Source organism: Hoplias malabaricus, chromosome 13, assembly GCF_029633855.1.
Source record: "Hoplias malabaricus isolate fHopMal1 chromosome 13, fHopMal1.hap1, whole genome shotgun sequence".
Taxonomy (NCBI): Eukaryota; Metazoa; Chordata; class Actinopteri; order Characiformes; family Erythrinidae; genus Hoplias; species Hoplias malabaricus.
Genome location: NC_089812.1, coordinates 35,340,945 through 35,359,169, shown reverse-complemented (window position 1 = coordinate 35,359,169; position 18,225 = coordinate 35,340,945). Strand labels below are relative to the sequence as shown.

Genomic DNA, 18,225 nt, shown 5'->3' with positions numbered 1-18,225 from the left:
CATGATTTTTTTCATGTCAAGTGTGTGTGTGTGTGTGTGCATTGCGAATAATTTTTATATTCATCTCACAGGAGCAGTTAATGAAAGGATAAAACACGCAACAATGAAAACTGCCAATTCACTTTCCTCCAGCAGGCGGCGCAAATACTTCATTAAACCGTGTTTTGCGAGCCCTGCAGAAGCTGTTGTGAGAGGAGCTCACTGTGGATCAGTGTTGTCCCAAACTTTCCTGTTTCCACTCCTGTTGGTAATGACGTGTTATTGTCCTGTCCTCGTAAATGTCCAGACATTTATCTCTCTTCGTTTAGCCTTTCTTCTCTCTCTGTTATGTCTTTAATTCTCTGGTTCAACGTCTCTTACCAGTAAATAACCTTCTACAAAATTTAGGGACAGCTTTTCTGTCTCTGCCTTTTTAGGGGTTAGTTGTGATAATCAAACCGACACACTGTTGTAATCTAGTTTGGTTCTGCGCAGTGTGAACCCCACGCTGTTGTTCTCTAAGTCAGACCTGATTTCTCTTTTTTAACCCCAGATTTACTGAACGACGTCATGAGATCCAGTGGTAACAGAGACTCAAAGAGTGATCACTGACGCCCAAACTGTTAACTGAATACTCGAGTACCCATACACATCCCGTGTGTGTGTGTGTTAGGGACTGGGTGAGAGTGAGAAAATTAAATTATTCTTCTGTGGATTTATGGCTATAAATTTAAATAACTTAAAATAAATAAAAAGCAGTTGTTTTTAAGTTAAGACACTAAAAAAACAGTATTTTATGGGAAGATTGTAATACTGTTCATTCTTTTGTAGAATATGTAGAAATGAATAGGGTTTATATTTTTTCAGTTAATTCAGTTTACTATTGATTTTATTAATTTCAAGGAAATTATAATTTTGGGAAGTAATTCATTAAGGATCCAGTGTTTCTCAGGTTTATATCTGTCCACGAATGATGAATTATAACTAAATAGCTTCTAAATTTAAAGTCCACAGAAAAATCATTATCAACACTCTCCAAAATATTTCATTTTAAAGTTATTTTGGAGCATTTCTATTGGTCCATGTCTTGTTTTTACATTAACATCACTTTGAAAATATGAAAAGGCAAAAATGAAGATAGTAGACTGTGTTCTGACTGTAACTCTGTAGTAAAAGAACCCAACTACTAACTAAATTTATACATTTGGGGCAGTTACTCATCATCGTAGAATGAAAGTCCTCAGATCTTAGTTTTAATAGTGATACATGAGTTTAGCGGCTATTTTTACCCAATTATCTCGGTACGAATACAGTTCTGAGCTCATTGGGCATTCCTGTTGTTTCTGGGTGGGGATCTGGTTTGTGTTTATTTGGACAGATGTTTCTTGACTTTGTAACCACTGGCTCTGGTTCGGATGCAGTTAAACTCTTAGAAAAATCTGAGTTCTCTGTGTAACTGAGTTTGTGCAAAAGCAATATTTTCAAATGATCTTTTATTTTGAGCAGCTAAAGCTCCAAGGCCCTGGGGTTGTGGGTTCGAACCCTGTCTCAAGTCACTGTCTGTGAAGAGTGAGTTGTGTTCTTCCTGTGTCTGTGTGGGTTTCCTCTGGGTGACTGTCTGTGAGGAGTATGGTGTGTTCTCCCTGTGTCTGTGTGGGTTTCCTCCGGGTGACTGTCTGTGAGGAGTGTGGTGTGTTCACCCTGTGTCTGCGTGGGTTTCCTCCGGGTGACTGTCTGTGAGGAGTGTGGTGTGTTCTCACCTGTGTCTGCGTGGGTTTTCATCCGGGTGACTGTCTGTGAGGAGTGTGGTGTGTTCTCTCTGTGTCTGCGTGGGTTTTGTTACATTTGTGGCCCGTATTACCTACTCAATAACAGACTACGCCACTGCCTAATTTTAAAGGGTGGGAGAACCCTACTTATCGATACTTTTCCCAGCCCATGTTCCCTTAAATACACACGGATCACACAGCTGTTGATAAAAAAACAACTTATTAGAAACCGGTCACCAAAGGGCAGATCACTTGTACAATACCCTATGTGTACCCTTTTAAAATACCATTTGAGACAATAAAGGAATATTAAAAGATATTATCCCTGTGGGAAGCCTATGAATGGGTACAGATAAGTCACACTGCCCAATATACTGTCACAGCACTTAGTGAATTTGTGAGTATTATTATACAAACTCAAAATCTTTTTGACCCTTTTTTGACTCCATATTCTTTCACCCGTCGATAATGCACCAGTTCAAATACAAAGCTGCTCCAATCATCAGCTTCACTGGCCTCTGATTTACCGTCAGAGTCTGGTTTACAAAGTTAGTTTTTACCAGCTCTGGGCTTGAGGTCAGTAACGAGAGCACAACAGATAACAATGACGGTTAAATACATACTTGTATATAACTGTTAGGGAAACAGAGGAGGATCTGAGAGTTAGTGAACGTTAATATTAGCTGTGTTCAGGTTGTGAGAAAGCACTCTAAAAACACAGCAATTTATAGCAGTCTTTCTGCAGTGTACTATGTAAAATTCAATAGTGTGTTGTTTGGGACATAGCCTTACTCTCTAACATCAATGTTAATCAAATGCTGTTTCACATCATTATAAATGCAATATTTTACTGCCTTATCTTCATAGGAATCAGCTTATAGCTATCTAATATTTTGACTCAGCATATATGTTCCCCCACCAATATCAAACTCACGCCTACAGTACATGAGGAGGTACATGAGTTATTGGAAATGAATATTTAGTTAAAAGTCTAGGTAATTATTAGGTTTAATTAGTAGGTTTCAGTGCATTTCATAAAGTCATTGTGAGTGAAACTCTTCTTGTTTGTGGGTTTTATTAGTGTGGGTATACATTTAAACTGAAAAAGGCTGCCTAATAAACAAAGCTTCAGAAGAGCGTCACATTGTGTTTTTGCAACCAGATCTCAATCAGTTTTCTTATATGTACCAACTTTACAAAGCATATAATTTTTCTTCATATTCCTCTCTGACAAAATAGGAGTTTTATAACTCCTTTTTTAATAACTCCAAAATTTAATAGGAGTGGATGTGGTTCTACAGCTGTCTGAAAGCAGAAGTGAATGTGAAGAGTGGCAAATTTTTGTCGTTGTGTCAATCACTGTGATACAAGCTCATTAACAGAGTTGTCATATGTGTGACAGTGATACACTGCAGAGTCTCCCACCTCCACTTTATCAATAATCAAAGTGTAATCAGACTGAGATGAGTGTGTTGATGTGACTTTAGGAGACGAGAAGCCAGATCTCTATGAGGGTGCACTATCGCTGTGCATAAAATACAAAACATTCTGTGGAACTCCTCCTGGAACCTGTTTATACCAACGTACTCCACTGTTAGTAACAGACCCCAGATTACAGTGCAGAGTGATCTTCTCTCCTTTAGTGGCTGTGAGAACAGGGGGCTTCTGGGTCACCACAGTCACACCACTGACACCTGCAATAAAAGCAGCATCCATGTTACATTAGTTGATGCTCACATTAGATGGAGGTAAATGCTGAGGAGCTCCAGTGTTGTGAAATCTTACATGAGAGAACAGTGAAGAGAGTGCAGAGTGCTGGCAGCATCTTGTCAGTGTGTGATGACTCTCTGTGCTGAGGGAAGAGATGAGCAGCTGGAGGAGCAGATAGAGGAGAGAGAGCAGGGGTGTGCTATATGAGAGTCAGGAAGAGAGAGGGAGGGGTCACTCATATACAAACACCATAAAGACCACTCTTATGTACTTCATAATTTTACTTAATTTTATTTTCAACTATTAAGTTAATTTCTTTTACCAATAATAAAAAAAAACACAATAACACATCATTGCATTTGTTACCAGCATGGGTTTCTACGCTTGAAAGTAGAAATGGAAACTTGTCTTGATTTGCATAGATTAAAAATAACAGCACAGAATTGAGCAGGTGTATCCTGTGTCTTAATGTGTGGCGTGTCTCAATTCTGCAGACAGATGGCGGTCTTCACTAATAGTCTATAGGTCACGGTCAACGGTTCACAACGCGGTCACTGAGCACATCCCCTTTTCGACATTTTGTTTATTCCAAATTACATAAAAAGGACTTACACGGTTTTTTAACGGTTTAATTTCTATATTTGTTGTTTAAGCAGCAGTAAAACTTAAATATAAAGATATGAACTTAAGTCTTTTAGCTATTTTTGAGTGGATCTGAATCTCTCACTGGAGCCTGACATTTGAATTCACTCTGTACTGCACTTGTCTGGACAGTGATCACTGACTCTGATCTGCTTTAGATCATTATTTTTCATTTCCAGTGACATTATCAGTGACCACAGGTTTCACAACATCTCAGTGTAGCTGAATGTCCATATCTCTCTTCACTCTAAATTCAGTTTATTATCTTATCATTTTATAATCCTGTAGAAACACGTTTCACTCCTTTAGTCATTCTCACTCTTATTCTCTACATGTGTTTCATTGAGCTGCTGAGGTCTCTGATTAATATCTAGAACATTATACTGGACTCTCCATCACCATGAAAAATGAACAACAGTTTCTTTAGTAATGCATTTTATTAAACTTCAGCAAACAAACATGTTATAAAACAGAAAAGATAAATGACTACGTCAGCAGGAGATGATACAGTGTTTGTTAATGACGTCAGCGTTCTGTCACTACACGTTAAACTACTGTTTCTATGAAGCTCTGTTACTGTGAAGAATAAAAGAATGAAGATGTATCAGATGTGATCAGGTTCAGACGATACATTCAGACTTCTTCAACTTTTTACTGGCGGTTTTTGAGGCAGAAGACACTTGACACGTTATGTCTTTATCTTTCTCCCACTCTGACCTCTCAATGGTCAAAAAGCTGCTCAGTCTGAATTTCTTATTGGTTTGCTGCTCTGCAGAGCCAGTGCTCACTCCACTGCTGACCGCTTTACTGTCCACCAGCCAGCTCACATCAGCAAACCCAGTGGGCATATCACTGACCACACACACTAGAGTGGCTTTGTTAGACTTCAGCTCTTCACTGGACGGAGGGAAGAGGGTCAGAACAGGAGCCGGGGCAGAAGCGTCTGATCAGAGAAACAGATAAAGACATGATTTAATACACTACAAACAATGAGAATTAAAGACTGTTTGATTGACTGTTGGCTGTTATGGACCTATGTATAGGTAAACACCTATACATTTAATAAAACTATCTATGATGTTACAGTGAGGAGGATTACAGGGAGACACCATGAAAAAGCATTTTTGTTTTCTGACTTTAAGCATGTTTTGCTTCATTTTGTAACAGTTTTTCTCAGAAGTTTAAAATGCTCAGCTGATGTTATTTTTCATTCTCTAAGTAAAAATAAGCAGGAATATTTTATAAGACACACACTCAATTATGGCCCAGTCTTCAGTATGAAAGGCACAACATTAAATTATTTTACATTTATTTTGTAGACAATAAGATACTGCCCAAATTCTACTCAGACCTCATTTATGTCCTTTTCCTTGTAATATGTGTTAAATCCAGCAGATAATTAGTGACTTTAAAATCTGAGATGTGTGTTCTCTGTAGAGAACTGGAACTTATTTTCAGTTAGAAAATCAACAGAACGTAGCACCCAAACATTTGCAGCAGACGTTATAGAGAACAATGTAACTCCAGCAACACCTGATTTAAAGCATAGTTTTGAAATAAGAAAACTGTTTACATATTTATCAGCAACCAAAACACAACAGAGCAAAACAGGTTTAGATTCTGAAATTATAGACTGTTTATCATCCTTTATTTCATGTCTGTCTCCAAGTTTAAATCTCTATCAATCATTTTTATCAAACAATAAACAACAAGACAAATAAAATCCTTATTCTGTGTTATAAAGTGCTCTCAGAAAAACGGTCACATATTCAGTACGTCATTTAGGGACCATAACTGTACCATATTCTCTATTAACTGTAGATTTTTAAGCTGTGTTCATTTCATCTGCACACATTCTTTTCACAATTCTGTAATAAAAGTTCACAAATATTCACCTCTCCTTCTGGAGAAGAGAATGTAATGTAACTTTAAGGAACACAACTAGAATTAAAAGCACTGTTGTAACGTTAAATGTTTTACACTCTGTGTTCCATTAGTCACAATGATGTATAGTACATTGTTTCTGACGCTGCAGCAGTTTGTATTAAAGCTGAGTCTGAAACATTAAAGTAGTGAAGTGTTGATAAAAGAAGAGTTTCTTACCAGTGACGAACAGCTTTGTTCCTTGTCCGAATACCACAGTGCTTCATTTCATATCGTCACCCGTACAATAACCTCCTCAGTTTCAGAAGTGAAAGTAGCGCAACTGAAACCTCCTCTAGACTTCAGCTCTCTCTTCTACTGTCTGTGATCAGCACTGAGTCCTTCCACATCCCATTTCAGTTTCTGGGAAATCCATAGCTCTGTTCTCCTGGGATTTCTTCCCACTTCCTGCTCAGTAGACCACTTTTCCACTCCATCTTTCTGCTGAATCTGAGAGATGTGCTCACTCAGATGGAGATGTCAGTGTGAACAGTGAGGAGGTAACACACCAAACTACTCACAGACAGTTACCTGGAACGGGACTCAAACCCACAACCTCCAGGTTCCTGGAGCTGTGTGACACAGACACTACCTGCTGCTCCACTGTGCTGCCCAGTGGCAGATCAGTGTATGTGGATCATGTTACGCTGATGTAAGACGTTGTATTTTTAGGAGTCCTGCCCTATGACTGTTATTGGTGTAGACTGTTGTTCTTCCCCAAGAAAGGAATCAAACCCTACTCTTCTGGGTAGAAAGAAGTGGAGTTTTCCACACTGGACTTGAATTATTGCAAAAACAATACATGAGGTAAGAATTGTTTAAGCTTATCTTCAGCCTGACAGAGCAGCCAAAGAGCAGCCCTTTATGCTCATTGTTAGTCGTATTGATATATGATATCCGATGACTTTCATTTAGTGATAAAATTTTGATTTGTTTAAAGAGCATTATAGACGCATTATAGAAGCATTTTCATTTTAATTTAACAAATAAGAAGTCGTGTATTTTATCAACATTTTTTTTTCAAAATGTTACTTTTATTGCCTGAACTTTAATGCGGAAATATTTATTTCAATTAATTTAGACAAATTTCAAATGTTAAACATTCTTCCGCCATTTCAGTAGAGTAGGGTCATATCAATGATACTCTACTTTTACAGCTGTGTGAAAGCAGAAGTGAATGTGAACAGTGAGGAGGTTTTTGTCATGGTGTGAATCACTGTCATACGTACTCACTGACAGAGCTGTGATATGTCTGACAGTAATACACTGCAGCGTCTCCTACCTCCACTTTACTGATTATTAGCTGGTAGTCGATGCTTGTGGAGGCTTTAGATGTGAAGCGTGTGGATGAAAAATCATCTCCATAATTTTCAGGAGCGCTGTGAGAATAATAAAATCTCAACACAAACTGAGGAGCTGCTTGTGGAATCTGTTTATACCAGTGGATATAGTAGCCTTCATACTTTGCGATGTTACAGTCCAGACTGACAGTGCTGCCCTGCTCTGTTTGCACTGAAGGGGGTTGTGTCAGAACTTTTTGTGAACTGACCCCTGAAACATAAAGCAACATTGAAGTGTATGAGCAACAATCACATTTCACACACACTCCTAGTCACACACACACCTCATCAGTGTAGAGAGAAAAGCAGGAGGAGAGATCTTACATGCCAGAGCAGGGAGTAGAACACAGAGAGTTGGCAGCATGTTGTCTGTGTGATCAGCAGAGGGATGAACAGAGTGGAGGATGAAGAGAGGAGAGAGTGGAGGGAGCTTTCATAGAGAACTGAGGGAGGGACCTGAATCTCTAATCAGCTGAGACTTTCTTCACTGACACGACTATAGTGCACTGTGTCTGCAGTGGGGAATGGTCTCAAACGTAGTTTAAATGTTTCATGTTCATGTGCATTATTTAAATACAATTTGTTCCTTGTCTCGTGTGTGTGTGTGTGTGTGTGTGCACAGGAAAATGGAGAAAGAGAGTGGGGACAATGAATGAAATTATGCATGTAATTGTCACTTCATGCAGTTATTTTGCTCTAAACTTGAGCATATCCGTTTTAGGTTAAAACACTGGTGTCTGGGTGAGCTGGAGATGAAGATATGGATGAGTGTTTTTTTCTAGTCCCAGCACAAGACAGTGGATTTGAAATTCTGTAATATCATTCAATTAAAAGTGCAGTAATGAGAGTAAACAGCACTTGAAGGTAACACTGGTAATCAGGGATATACTGTAGTCTGGTGACACTTTGCTGATTGTTTGTTCAAGAGAACTTTTAGGAAATGGAATGTGTTTTCTCAGGTTATTTTCATTGTGGGAGATCATTCATTCATTCATTGTCTGAAACCACTTATCCAGTTCAGGGTCGCAGTGGGTCCGGAGCCTATCCTGAATCACTGGGCACAAGGCGGGAACACACCCTGGAGGGGGCACCAGTCCTTCGCAGGGTGACACACACTTCACGTACCAACAAGTGTTTTTGGACCGTGGGAGGAACCTGGAGCACCCAGAGGAAACCCATGCAGACAGGGGGGGAACACACCAAACTACTCACAGACAGTTACCTGGAACGGGACTCAAACCCACAACCTCCAGGTTCCTGGAGTTGTGTGACACAGACACTACCTGCTGCACCAATGTGCTGCCCAGTGGCAGATCAGTGTATGTTGATCATGTTACGCTGATGTAAGGTGTTGTATTTTTAGGAGTCCTGCCCTATGACTCTTATTGGTGTAGACTGCTGTTCTTCCCCAAGAAAGGAAACAAACCCTACTCTTCTGTGTAGAAAGAAGTGGAATTTTCCACACTGGACTTTATTCTTGAATTATTGCAAAAACAAATACATGAAGTAAGAATGGTTTAAGCTTATCTTCAGCCTGACAGAGCAGCCAGAGAGCAGCCAGAGAGCAGCCCTTTATGCTCATTGTTAGTCGTATTGATAGATGATATCCGATGATGTTTTTTTATTGCCTGCATCTTAATGCGGAAATATTATTTCAATTAATTTAGACAAATTTCAAATGTTAAACATTCTTCTGCCATTTCAGTAGAGTAGGGTCATATCGAGGATACTCTACTTTTACAGCTGTGTGAAAGCAGAAGTGAATGTGAGCAATGAGGAGGTTTTTGTCATGGTGTGAATCACTGTGATACCCATTCACTGATGGAGCTGTCATATGTTTTACAATAATACACTGCAGAGTCTCCTATCTCAACTTTACTGATTATTAGCTGGTAGTCGATGCTTGTGGAGGCTTTAGATGTGAAGCGTGCAGATGAAAAATTATCTCCATATTTATCAGGAGAGCTGTGAGAATGATAAAATCTCAACACAAACTGAGGAGCTGCTTGTGGAATCTGTTTATACCAGGAGACATAGTTGCCTTCATCCTTTGCGATGTTACAGTCCAGACTGACAGTGCGGCCCGGCTCTGTTTGCACTGAAGGGGGTTGTGTCAGAACTTTTTGTGAACTGACCCCTGAAACATAAAGCAACATTGAAGTGTATGAGCAACAATCACATTTCACACACACTCCTAGTCACACACACCTCATCAGTGTAGAGAGAAAAGCAGGAGGAGAGATCTTACATGCCAGAGCAGGGAGTAGAACACAGAGGGTTGGCAGCATGTTGTCTGTGTGATCAGCAGAGGGATGAACAGAGTGGAGGATGAAGAGAGGAGAGAGTGGAGGGAGCTTTCATAGAGAACTGAGGGAGGGACCTGAATCTCTAATCAGCCAATCAGCTGAGACTTTCTTCACTGACACCACTATAGTGCACTGTGTCTGCAGTGGGGAATGGTCTCAAACGTAATTCAAATGTTTCATGTTCATTATTGAAATACAATGTGTTCTTTGTCTGAAAATGGAGAAAGAGAGAGAGGACAATGAATGAAATTATGCATTGTTCCCATAGTGCATTAGGTGCTCTCTTCTTTATAAAGTGGATTTTGTGTATTTACAGTTGTTGTTTGTGGTTAATATGTAATATGGTATATTTATGTGTTGTTGATTTATGTTTAATGCTCCCTCTTATGCTGGGTTACATCACTGCTGTGATTTGTGTGTACCCTCTGGTCTCCCCCTCAGTGAGGAGCTGAGTGTTATCTGTGAAGTCAGTGTCCACACAGTGACTGAGAGTGTTGTGTAATGTTGTATCAGTACAGAACCAGTGCACTGGAAGACCTGCTGTCTGAGTTACTGTCTTAGTCCCAGCACAAGACAGTGGATTTGAAATTTTGTAATATCATTAAATTAAAAGTGCAGTAATGAGAGTAAACAGCACTTAAAGGTAACACTGGTAATCAGGGATATACTGTAGTCTGGTGACACTTTGCTGATTGTTTGTTCAAGAGAACTTTTAGGAAATGGAATGTGTTTTCTCAGGTTATTTTCATTGTGGGAGATCATTCATTCATTCATTGTCTGAAACCACTTATCCAGTTCAGGGTTGCAGTGGGTCCGGAGCCTATCCTGAATCACTGGGCACAAGGCGGGAACACACCCTGGAGGGGGCACCAGTCCTTCGCAGGGTGACACACACTTCACGTACCAACAAGTGTTTTTGGACCGTGGGAGGAACCTGGAGCACCCAGAGGAAACCCATGCAGACAGGGGGGGAACACACCAAACTACTCACAGACAGTTACCTGGAACGGGACTCAAACCCACAACCTCCAGGTTCCTGGAGTTGTGTGACACAGACACTACCTGCTGCACCACTGTGCTGCCCAGTGGCAGATCAGTGTATGTTGATCATGTTACGCTGATGTAAGGCGTTGTACTTTTAGGAGTCCTGCCCTATGACTCTTTTTGGTGTAGACTGCTGTTCTTCCCCAAGAAAGGAATCAAACCCTACTCTTCTGTGTAGAAAGAAGTGGAGTTTTCCACACTGGACTTTATTCTTGAATTATTGCAAAAACAATACATGAAGTAAGAATTGTTTGAGCTTATCTTCAGCCTGACAGAGCAGTCAGACAGCAGCCCTTTATGCTCATTGTTAGTCGTGTTGATAGATGATATCCGATGATTTTCATTTAGTGATAACATTTTGATTTGTTTAAAGAGCATTATAGACGCATTATAGAAGCATTTTCATTTTTAATTTAACAACTAAGAAGTCGTGTATTTTATCAACATTTTTTTTTCAAAATGTTACTTTTATTGCCTGAACTTTAAGGCGGAAATATTTATTTCAATTAATTTAGACAAATTTCAAATGTTAAACATTCTTCTGTCATTTCAGTAGAGTAGGGTCATATCAATGATACTCTACTTTTACAGCTGTGTGAAAGCAGAAGTGAATGTGAGCAGTGAGGAGGTTTTTGTCATGGTGTGAATCACTGTGATACGTGCTCTCTGACGGAGCTGTCATATGTCTGACAGTAATACACTGCAGCGTCTCCTACCTCCACTTTACTGATTATTAGCTGGTAGTCGATGCTTGTGGAGGCTTTAGATGTGAAGCGTGCAGATGAAAAATCATCTCCATATTTATCAGGAGCGCTGTAAGAATGATAAAATCTCAACACAAACTGAGGAGCTGCTTGTGGAATCTGTTTATACCAGGAGACAGTGTAGGCTTCATCCTTTGCGATGTTACAGTCCAGACTGACAGTGCTGCCCTGCTCTGTTTGCACTGAAGGGGGTTGTGTCAGAACTTTTTGTGAACTGACCCCTGAAACATAAAGCAACATTGAAGTGTATGAGCAACAATCACATTTCACACACACTCCTAGTCACACACACCTCATCAGTGTAGAGAGAAAAGCAGGAGGAGAGATCTTACATGCCAGAGCAGGGAGTAGAACACAGAGGGTTGGCAGCATGTTGTCTGTGTGATCAGCAGAGGGATGAACAGAGTGGAGGATGAAGAGAGGAGAGAGTGGAGGGAGCTTTCATAGAGAACTGAGGGAGGGACCTGAATCTCTAATCAGCCAATCAGCTGAGACTTTCTTCACTGACACGACTATAGTGCACTGTGTCTGCAGTGGGGAATGGTCTCAAACGTAGTTCAAATGTTTCATGTTCATGTGCATTATTGAAATACAATGTGTTCCTTGTCTCACGTGTGTGTGTGTGTGTGTGTGTGTGTGTGTGTGTGTGTGCAGAAAAATGGAGAAAGAGAGAGGGGACAATGAATGAAATTATGTATTGTTCCCATAGTGCATTAGGTGCTCTCTTCTTTATAAAGTGGATTTTGTGTATTTACAGTTGTTGTTTGTGGTTAATATGTAATCTGGTATATTTATGTGTTTTTTAATTATGTTTAAGGCTCCCTCTTATGCTGGGTTACATCACTGCTGTGATTTGTGTGTACCCTCTGGTCTGCCCCTCAGTGAGGAGCTGAGTGTCATCTGTGAAGTCAGTGTCCACACAGTGACTGAGAGTGTTGTGTAATGTTGCATCAGTACAGAACCAGTGCACTGGAAGACCTGCTGTCTGAGTTATTGTCTTAGTCCCAGCACAGGACAGTGGATTTGAAATTCTGTAATATCATTCAATTAAAAGTGCAGTAATGAGAGTAAACAGGACTTAAAGGTAACACTGGTAATCAGGGATATACTGTAGTCTGGTGACACTTTGCTGATTGTTTGTTCAAGAGGACTTTTAGGAAATGGAATGTGTTTTCTCAGGTTATTTTCATTGTGGGAGATCATTCATTCATTCATTGTCTGAAACCACTTATCCAGTTCAGGGTCGCAGTGGGTCCGGAGCCTATCCTGAATCACTGGGCACAAGGCGGGAACACACCCTGGAGGGGGCACCAGTCCTTCGCAGGGTGACACACACTTCACGTACCAACAAGTGTTTTTGGACCGTGGGAGGAAACTGGATCACCCAGAGGAAATACCAAACTACTCACAGACTGTTACCTGGAATGGGACTCAAACCAACGACCTCCAGGTTCCTGGAGCTGTGTGACACAGACACTACCTGCTGCACCACTGTGCTGCCCAGTGGCAGATCAGTGCATGTTGATCATGTTACGCTGATGTAAGGCGTTGTATTTTTAGGAGTCCTGCCCTATGACTGTTATTGGTGTAGACTGCTGTTCTTCCCCAAGAAAGGAATCAAACCCTACACTTCTGTGTAGAAAGAAGTGGAATTTTCCACACTGGGCTTTATTCTTGAATTATTGCAAAAACAATACATGAAGTAAGAATTGTTTAAGCTTATCTTCAGCCTGACAGAGCAGCCAGAGAGCAGCCAGAGAGCAGCCCTTTATGCTCATTGTTAGTCGTATTGATAGATGATATCCGATGATGTTTTTTTTATTGCCTGCATTTTAATGCGGAAATATTATTTCAATTAATTTAGACAAATTTCAAATGTTAAACATTCTTCCGCCATTTCAGTAGAGTAGGGTCATATCGCTGATACTCTACTTTTACAGCTGTGTGAAAGCAGAAGTGAATGTGAGCAATGAGGAGGTTTTTGTCATGGTGTGAATCACTGTGATACCCATTCACTGATGGAGCTGTCATATGTTTTACAATAATACACTGCAGAGTCTCCTATCTCAACTTTACTGATTATTAGCTGGTAGTCGATGCTTGTGGAGGCTTTAGATGTGAAGCGTGCAGATGAATAATTATCTCCATATTTATCAGGAGAGCTGTGAGAATGATAAAATCTCAACACAAACTGAGGAGCTGCTTGTGGAATCTGTTTATACCAATAGACATAGTAGCCTTCTTTCTTTGCGATGTTACAGTCCTGACTGACAGTGCTGCCCGGCTCTGTTTGCACTGAAGGGGGTTGTGTCAGAACTTTTTGTGAACTGACCCCTGAAACATAAAGCAACATTGAAGTGTATGAGCAACAATCACATTTCACACACACTCCTAGTCACACACACCTCATCAGTGTAGAGAGAAAAGCAGGAGGAGAGATCTTACATGCCAGAGCAGGGAGTAGAACACAGAGAGTTGGCAGCATGTTGTCTGTGTGATCAGCAGAGGGATGAACAGAGTGGAGGATGAAGAGAGGAGAGAGTGGAGGGAGCTTTCATAGGGAACTGAGGGAGGGACCTGAATCTCTAATCAGCCAATCAGCTGAGACTTTCTTCACTGACACGACTATAGTGCACTGTGTCTGCAGTGGGGAATGGTCTCAAACGTAGTTCAAATGTTTCATGTTCATGTGCATTATTTAAATACATTGTTTTCCTTGTCTCACGTGTGTGTGTGTGTCTGTGTGCGCGCACAGGAAAATGGAGAAAGAGAGAGAGGACAATGAATGAAATTATGTATTGTTCCCATAGTGCATTAGGTGCTCTCTTCTTTATAAAGTGGATTTTGTGTATTTACAGTTGTTGTTTGTAGTTAATATGTAATATGGTATATTTATGTGTTGTTGATTTATGTTAAATGCTCCCTCTTATGCTGGGTTACATCACTGCTGTGATTTGTGTGTACCCTCTGGTCTCCCCCTCAGTGAGGAGCTCAGTGTTATCTGTGAAGTCAGTGTCGACACAGTGACTGAGAGTGTTGTGTAATGTTGTATCAGTACAGAACCAGTGCACTGGAAGACCTGCTGTCTGAGTTACTGTCTTAGTCCCAGCACAAGACAGTGGATTTGAAATTCTGTAATATCATTCAATTAAAAGTGCAGTAATGAGAGTAAACAGGACTTAAAGGTAACACTGGTAATCAGGGATATACTGTAGTCTGGTGACACTTTGCTGATTGTTTGTTCAAGAGGACTTTTAGGAAATGGAATGTGTTTTCTCAGGTTATTTTCATTGTGGGAGATCATTCATTCATTCATTGTCTGAAACCACTTATCCAGTTCAGGGTCGCAGTGGGTCCGGAGCCTATCCTGAATCACTGGGCACAAGTCGGGAACACACCCTGGAGGGGGCACCAGTCCTTTGCAGGGTGACACACACTCCACGTACCAACAAGTGTTTTTGGACCGTGGGAGGAAACTGGAGCACCCAGAGGAAACCCATGCAGACAGGGGGGGAACACATCAAACTACTCACAGACAGTTACCTGGAACAGGACTCAAATCCACAACCTCCAGGTTCCTGGAGTTGTGTGACACAGACACTACCTGCTGCACCAATGTGCTGCCCAGTGGCAGATCAGTGTATGTTGATCATGTTACGCTGATGTAAGGCGTTGTACTTTTAGGAGTCTTGCCCTATGACTCTTGTTGGTGTAGACTGCTGTTCTTCCCCAAGAAAGGAATCAAACCCTACTCTTCTGTGTAGAAAGAATTGGAGTTTTCCACACTGGACTTTATTCTTGAATTATTGCAAAAACAATACATGAAGTAAGAATTGTTTAAGCTTATCTTCAGCCTGACAGAGCAGTCAGAGAGCAGCCGTTTATGCTCATTGTTAGTCGTATTGATAGATGATTTTCATTTAGTGATAACATTTTGATTTGTTTAAAGAGCATTATAGACGCATTATAGAAGCATTTTCATTTTAATTTAATAAATGAGAAGTCGTGTATTCTATCAAAAAAAAATTCAAAATGTTTTTTTTTATTGCCTGCATTTTAATGCGGAAATATTTATTTCAATTAATTTAGACAAATTTCAAATGTTAAACATTCTTCCGCCATTTCAGTAGAGTAGGGTCATATCGATGATACTCTACTTTACAGCTGTGTGAAAGCAGAAGTGAATGTGAGCAGTGAGGAGGTTTTTGTCATGGTGTGAATCACTGTGATACATATTCACTGACGGAGCTGTCATATGTCTGACAGTAATACACTGCAGAGCCCCTACCTCCACTGTATCAATAATCAAAGTGTAATCAGACTGAGCCGAGTGTGTTGATGTGAATTTAGGAGACGAGAAGCCAGATCCATATTCAGGAGAGCTCCAGCTGTGATAATTTCTTAACACATACTGCGTAACTCCTCCTGGAACCTGTTTATACCAACGAGCAGATGCATCAGTAACAGTGCAGATTACAGTGCAGAGTGATCTTCTCTCCTTTAGTGGCTGTGAGAACAGGGGGCTTCTGGGTCACCACAGTCACACCACTGACACCTGCAATAAAAGCAGCATCCATGTTACATTAGTTGATGCTCACATTAGATGGAGGTAAATGCTGAGGAGCTCCAGTGTTGTGAAATCTTACATGAGAGAGCAGTGAAGAGAGTGCAGAGTGCTGGCAGCATCTTGTCAGTGTGTGATGACTGAGTGCTGAGTGAAGAGGTGAGCAGCTGGAGGAGCAGATAAAGGAGAGAGAGCAGGAGTGTGCTATAAGAGTCAGGGGAAGAGGGAGGGCTCTTTAAACTACAAATACTATATATACAATTTTCATGTGCTAAATACCCCTAATAGAAACATGCTGCTAAAATTGTCTTCCTATAATTGCTAAGCTGACCATGATCAAACACCATAAACATGTTGAACTTTACTTGTACTCTTTATTTTATCTGTGCATAATCCTTCTCTTAATTCCTTTCTTCCCTTAAACTCAGGACCGTTTTAGTTGCTTCACTCGTATTACTAATAATAAAACAGATTTATTACATTAACATAAGGTTTTGATTCTACCAATGACAGAAGAAATGGAAACTCCTCTTCAATTGTATAGAGCTAAAACTACAGACCAGTGTTGATCAGGTTGGACAGCAATCGCCTAGATGTTAATGCATTAATGAGTGGCTGTAGTAATAAAGGGATTAGGTTTGTGCATGAGGAGGGAATTGTTCGAGTGCATGCACAAGCTATAAATATTGGTAGATGGGAGATTGCTGATGGACGTAGGCAAAAAAACTGCACAGAGTGCTTTGTATTAACTACACTGAGGCTAGACATGGTGCTCTACTCTGAAAGTAGACGGATAGTTTATTTCATAAAGTTAACTGGTCTATTTGAGGATGCAGTAGATGAAGCATTCAAAAGGAAGAAGCTGAAGTACACAGACTTGGTGGCTGAGGTGAGGGAACGTGGGTGGCAGGCACATGTAAGACTGGTGGATTAGGGGATTTGTAGCCAAGTCTGCCCCATCGCTGCTTGTGCAGTTCAGCATCAGAACCTGGAAAATAAGGGCAGCTGTGAAGTTATCAGAAACAGCTGAAAGGTCTAGTCAGTGGTTGTGGATAAGAAAAGTACAAATTATTTGGGGAAATGCAGTGTAGAGGTGCTATTGTGGTTGTTGGTGATGTAGCATGTAAAGTTCACATGGAACTGGTGGCACTGAGCATGCATTAACGGTGTCAGTGGGGCTAGGTACAGCCTTAGTCACCAGGGAGGCCAGTGTGATTTTATGGTTGTTGATGGTAAAAGGTGAGTTAGGACTTTAAAGCTTGCTTAGAGTGGGGTGGGTCTGGGACACCAGACTTCACTGTTGAGTCTTCTGGAGGTGTTGTGGACTTAATTTACTGACACACAGATGAGGGGAGGTGCCTACCTGGTGACCCCTGTGAAGGATCATGAACGGCCACGTCAACCTTAGTTTTGAGGTGTAGGATTCAAACAACAGACATTTTGTGGCTGCAGGTAGGAAGAGAGTGTGGAAGCTCTATGTGAAGCTCTAATGGATTGGCATAGGATATTTTACATCTAATCCTGTGTATGATTAGAATTAAATCCTGTGTGTTTCTCATAATGTGTGATGTAAAAGTTTCAGTGTTGAGGTATCAAAGCTTCAGTGACTCTCCTGCAGTGAGTTTTCAGAGTTTTCAGGAATTTAGACATGGGGTGGTAGAAGGGTGGATTACAGTTTTTTAAACATGATTTTATTATGAAGTACAAGCTGCAAAAAAAATCAAATTCTGTCAGGCTCTGAGAAGACATAAGTGTTTGTGTACAGCATGTACAGTGACATAACAGTAATCACGTTATAGTGATTTGTAAATTGTAATGATGATACAGTAGAACTCAATATGATTACATGACATTAATTTATTCCATTGATTTCTTTAGGTACAATTGTGTTATACCTTACAAGTGATTAGAGTAAGACATTTTCTGCATTGCAGAAAATCTTAACACAAATTATTAATAGAAGGACCTGCTAGCCTGTTAGCTGAAGGTATAATTGACCAACTCAATTTTAGTTTGTTTATTGTTTTGTACCGCCATTTATGCTAAATAACTCAATGTCCCATCTATTAAAACACTCTTTAATTATAATAAAACACTAAATACCCAAGTCAATATCATATGTTTCTCTTAAGGACATTATACTTCCACAGCTGTCTGAAAGCAGAAGTGAATGTGAGCAGTGAG

General features: G+C 40.4%; 1 protein-coding gene across 1 annotated transcript; it reads right to left on the bottom strand.

Moving 5' to 3' along the window:
* Positions 1–4,598: 4,598 nt before the first annotated feature.
* On the bottom strand, positions 4,599–9,651 carry LOC136665061 (immunoglobulin lambda-1 light chain-like). The gene is made up of 4 exons (XM_066642615.1): positions 9,612–9,651; positions 9,179–9,500; positions 6,204–6,241; positions 4,599–5,043 (listed from the first exon to the last, which is right to left on the bottom strand). The coding sequence occupies exons 1-4, from the start codon at positions 9,649–9,651 to the stop codon at positions 4,721–4,723; spliced, it is 723 nt and encodes a 240-aa protein (XP_066498712.1). The 3' UTR covers positions 4,599–4,720.
* Positions 9,652–18,225: the final 8,574 nt, after the last annotated feature.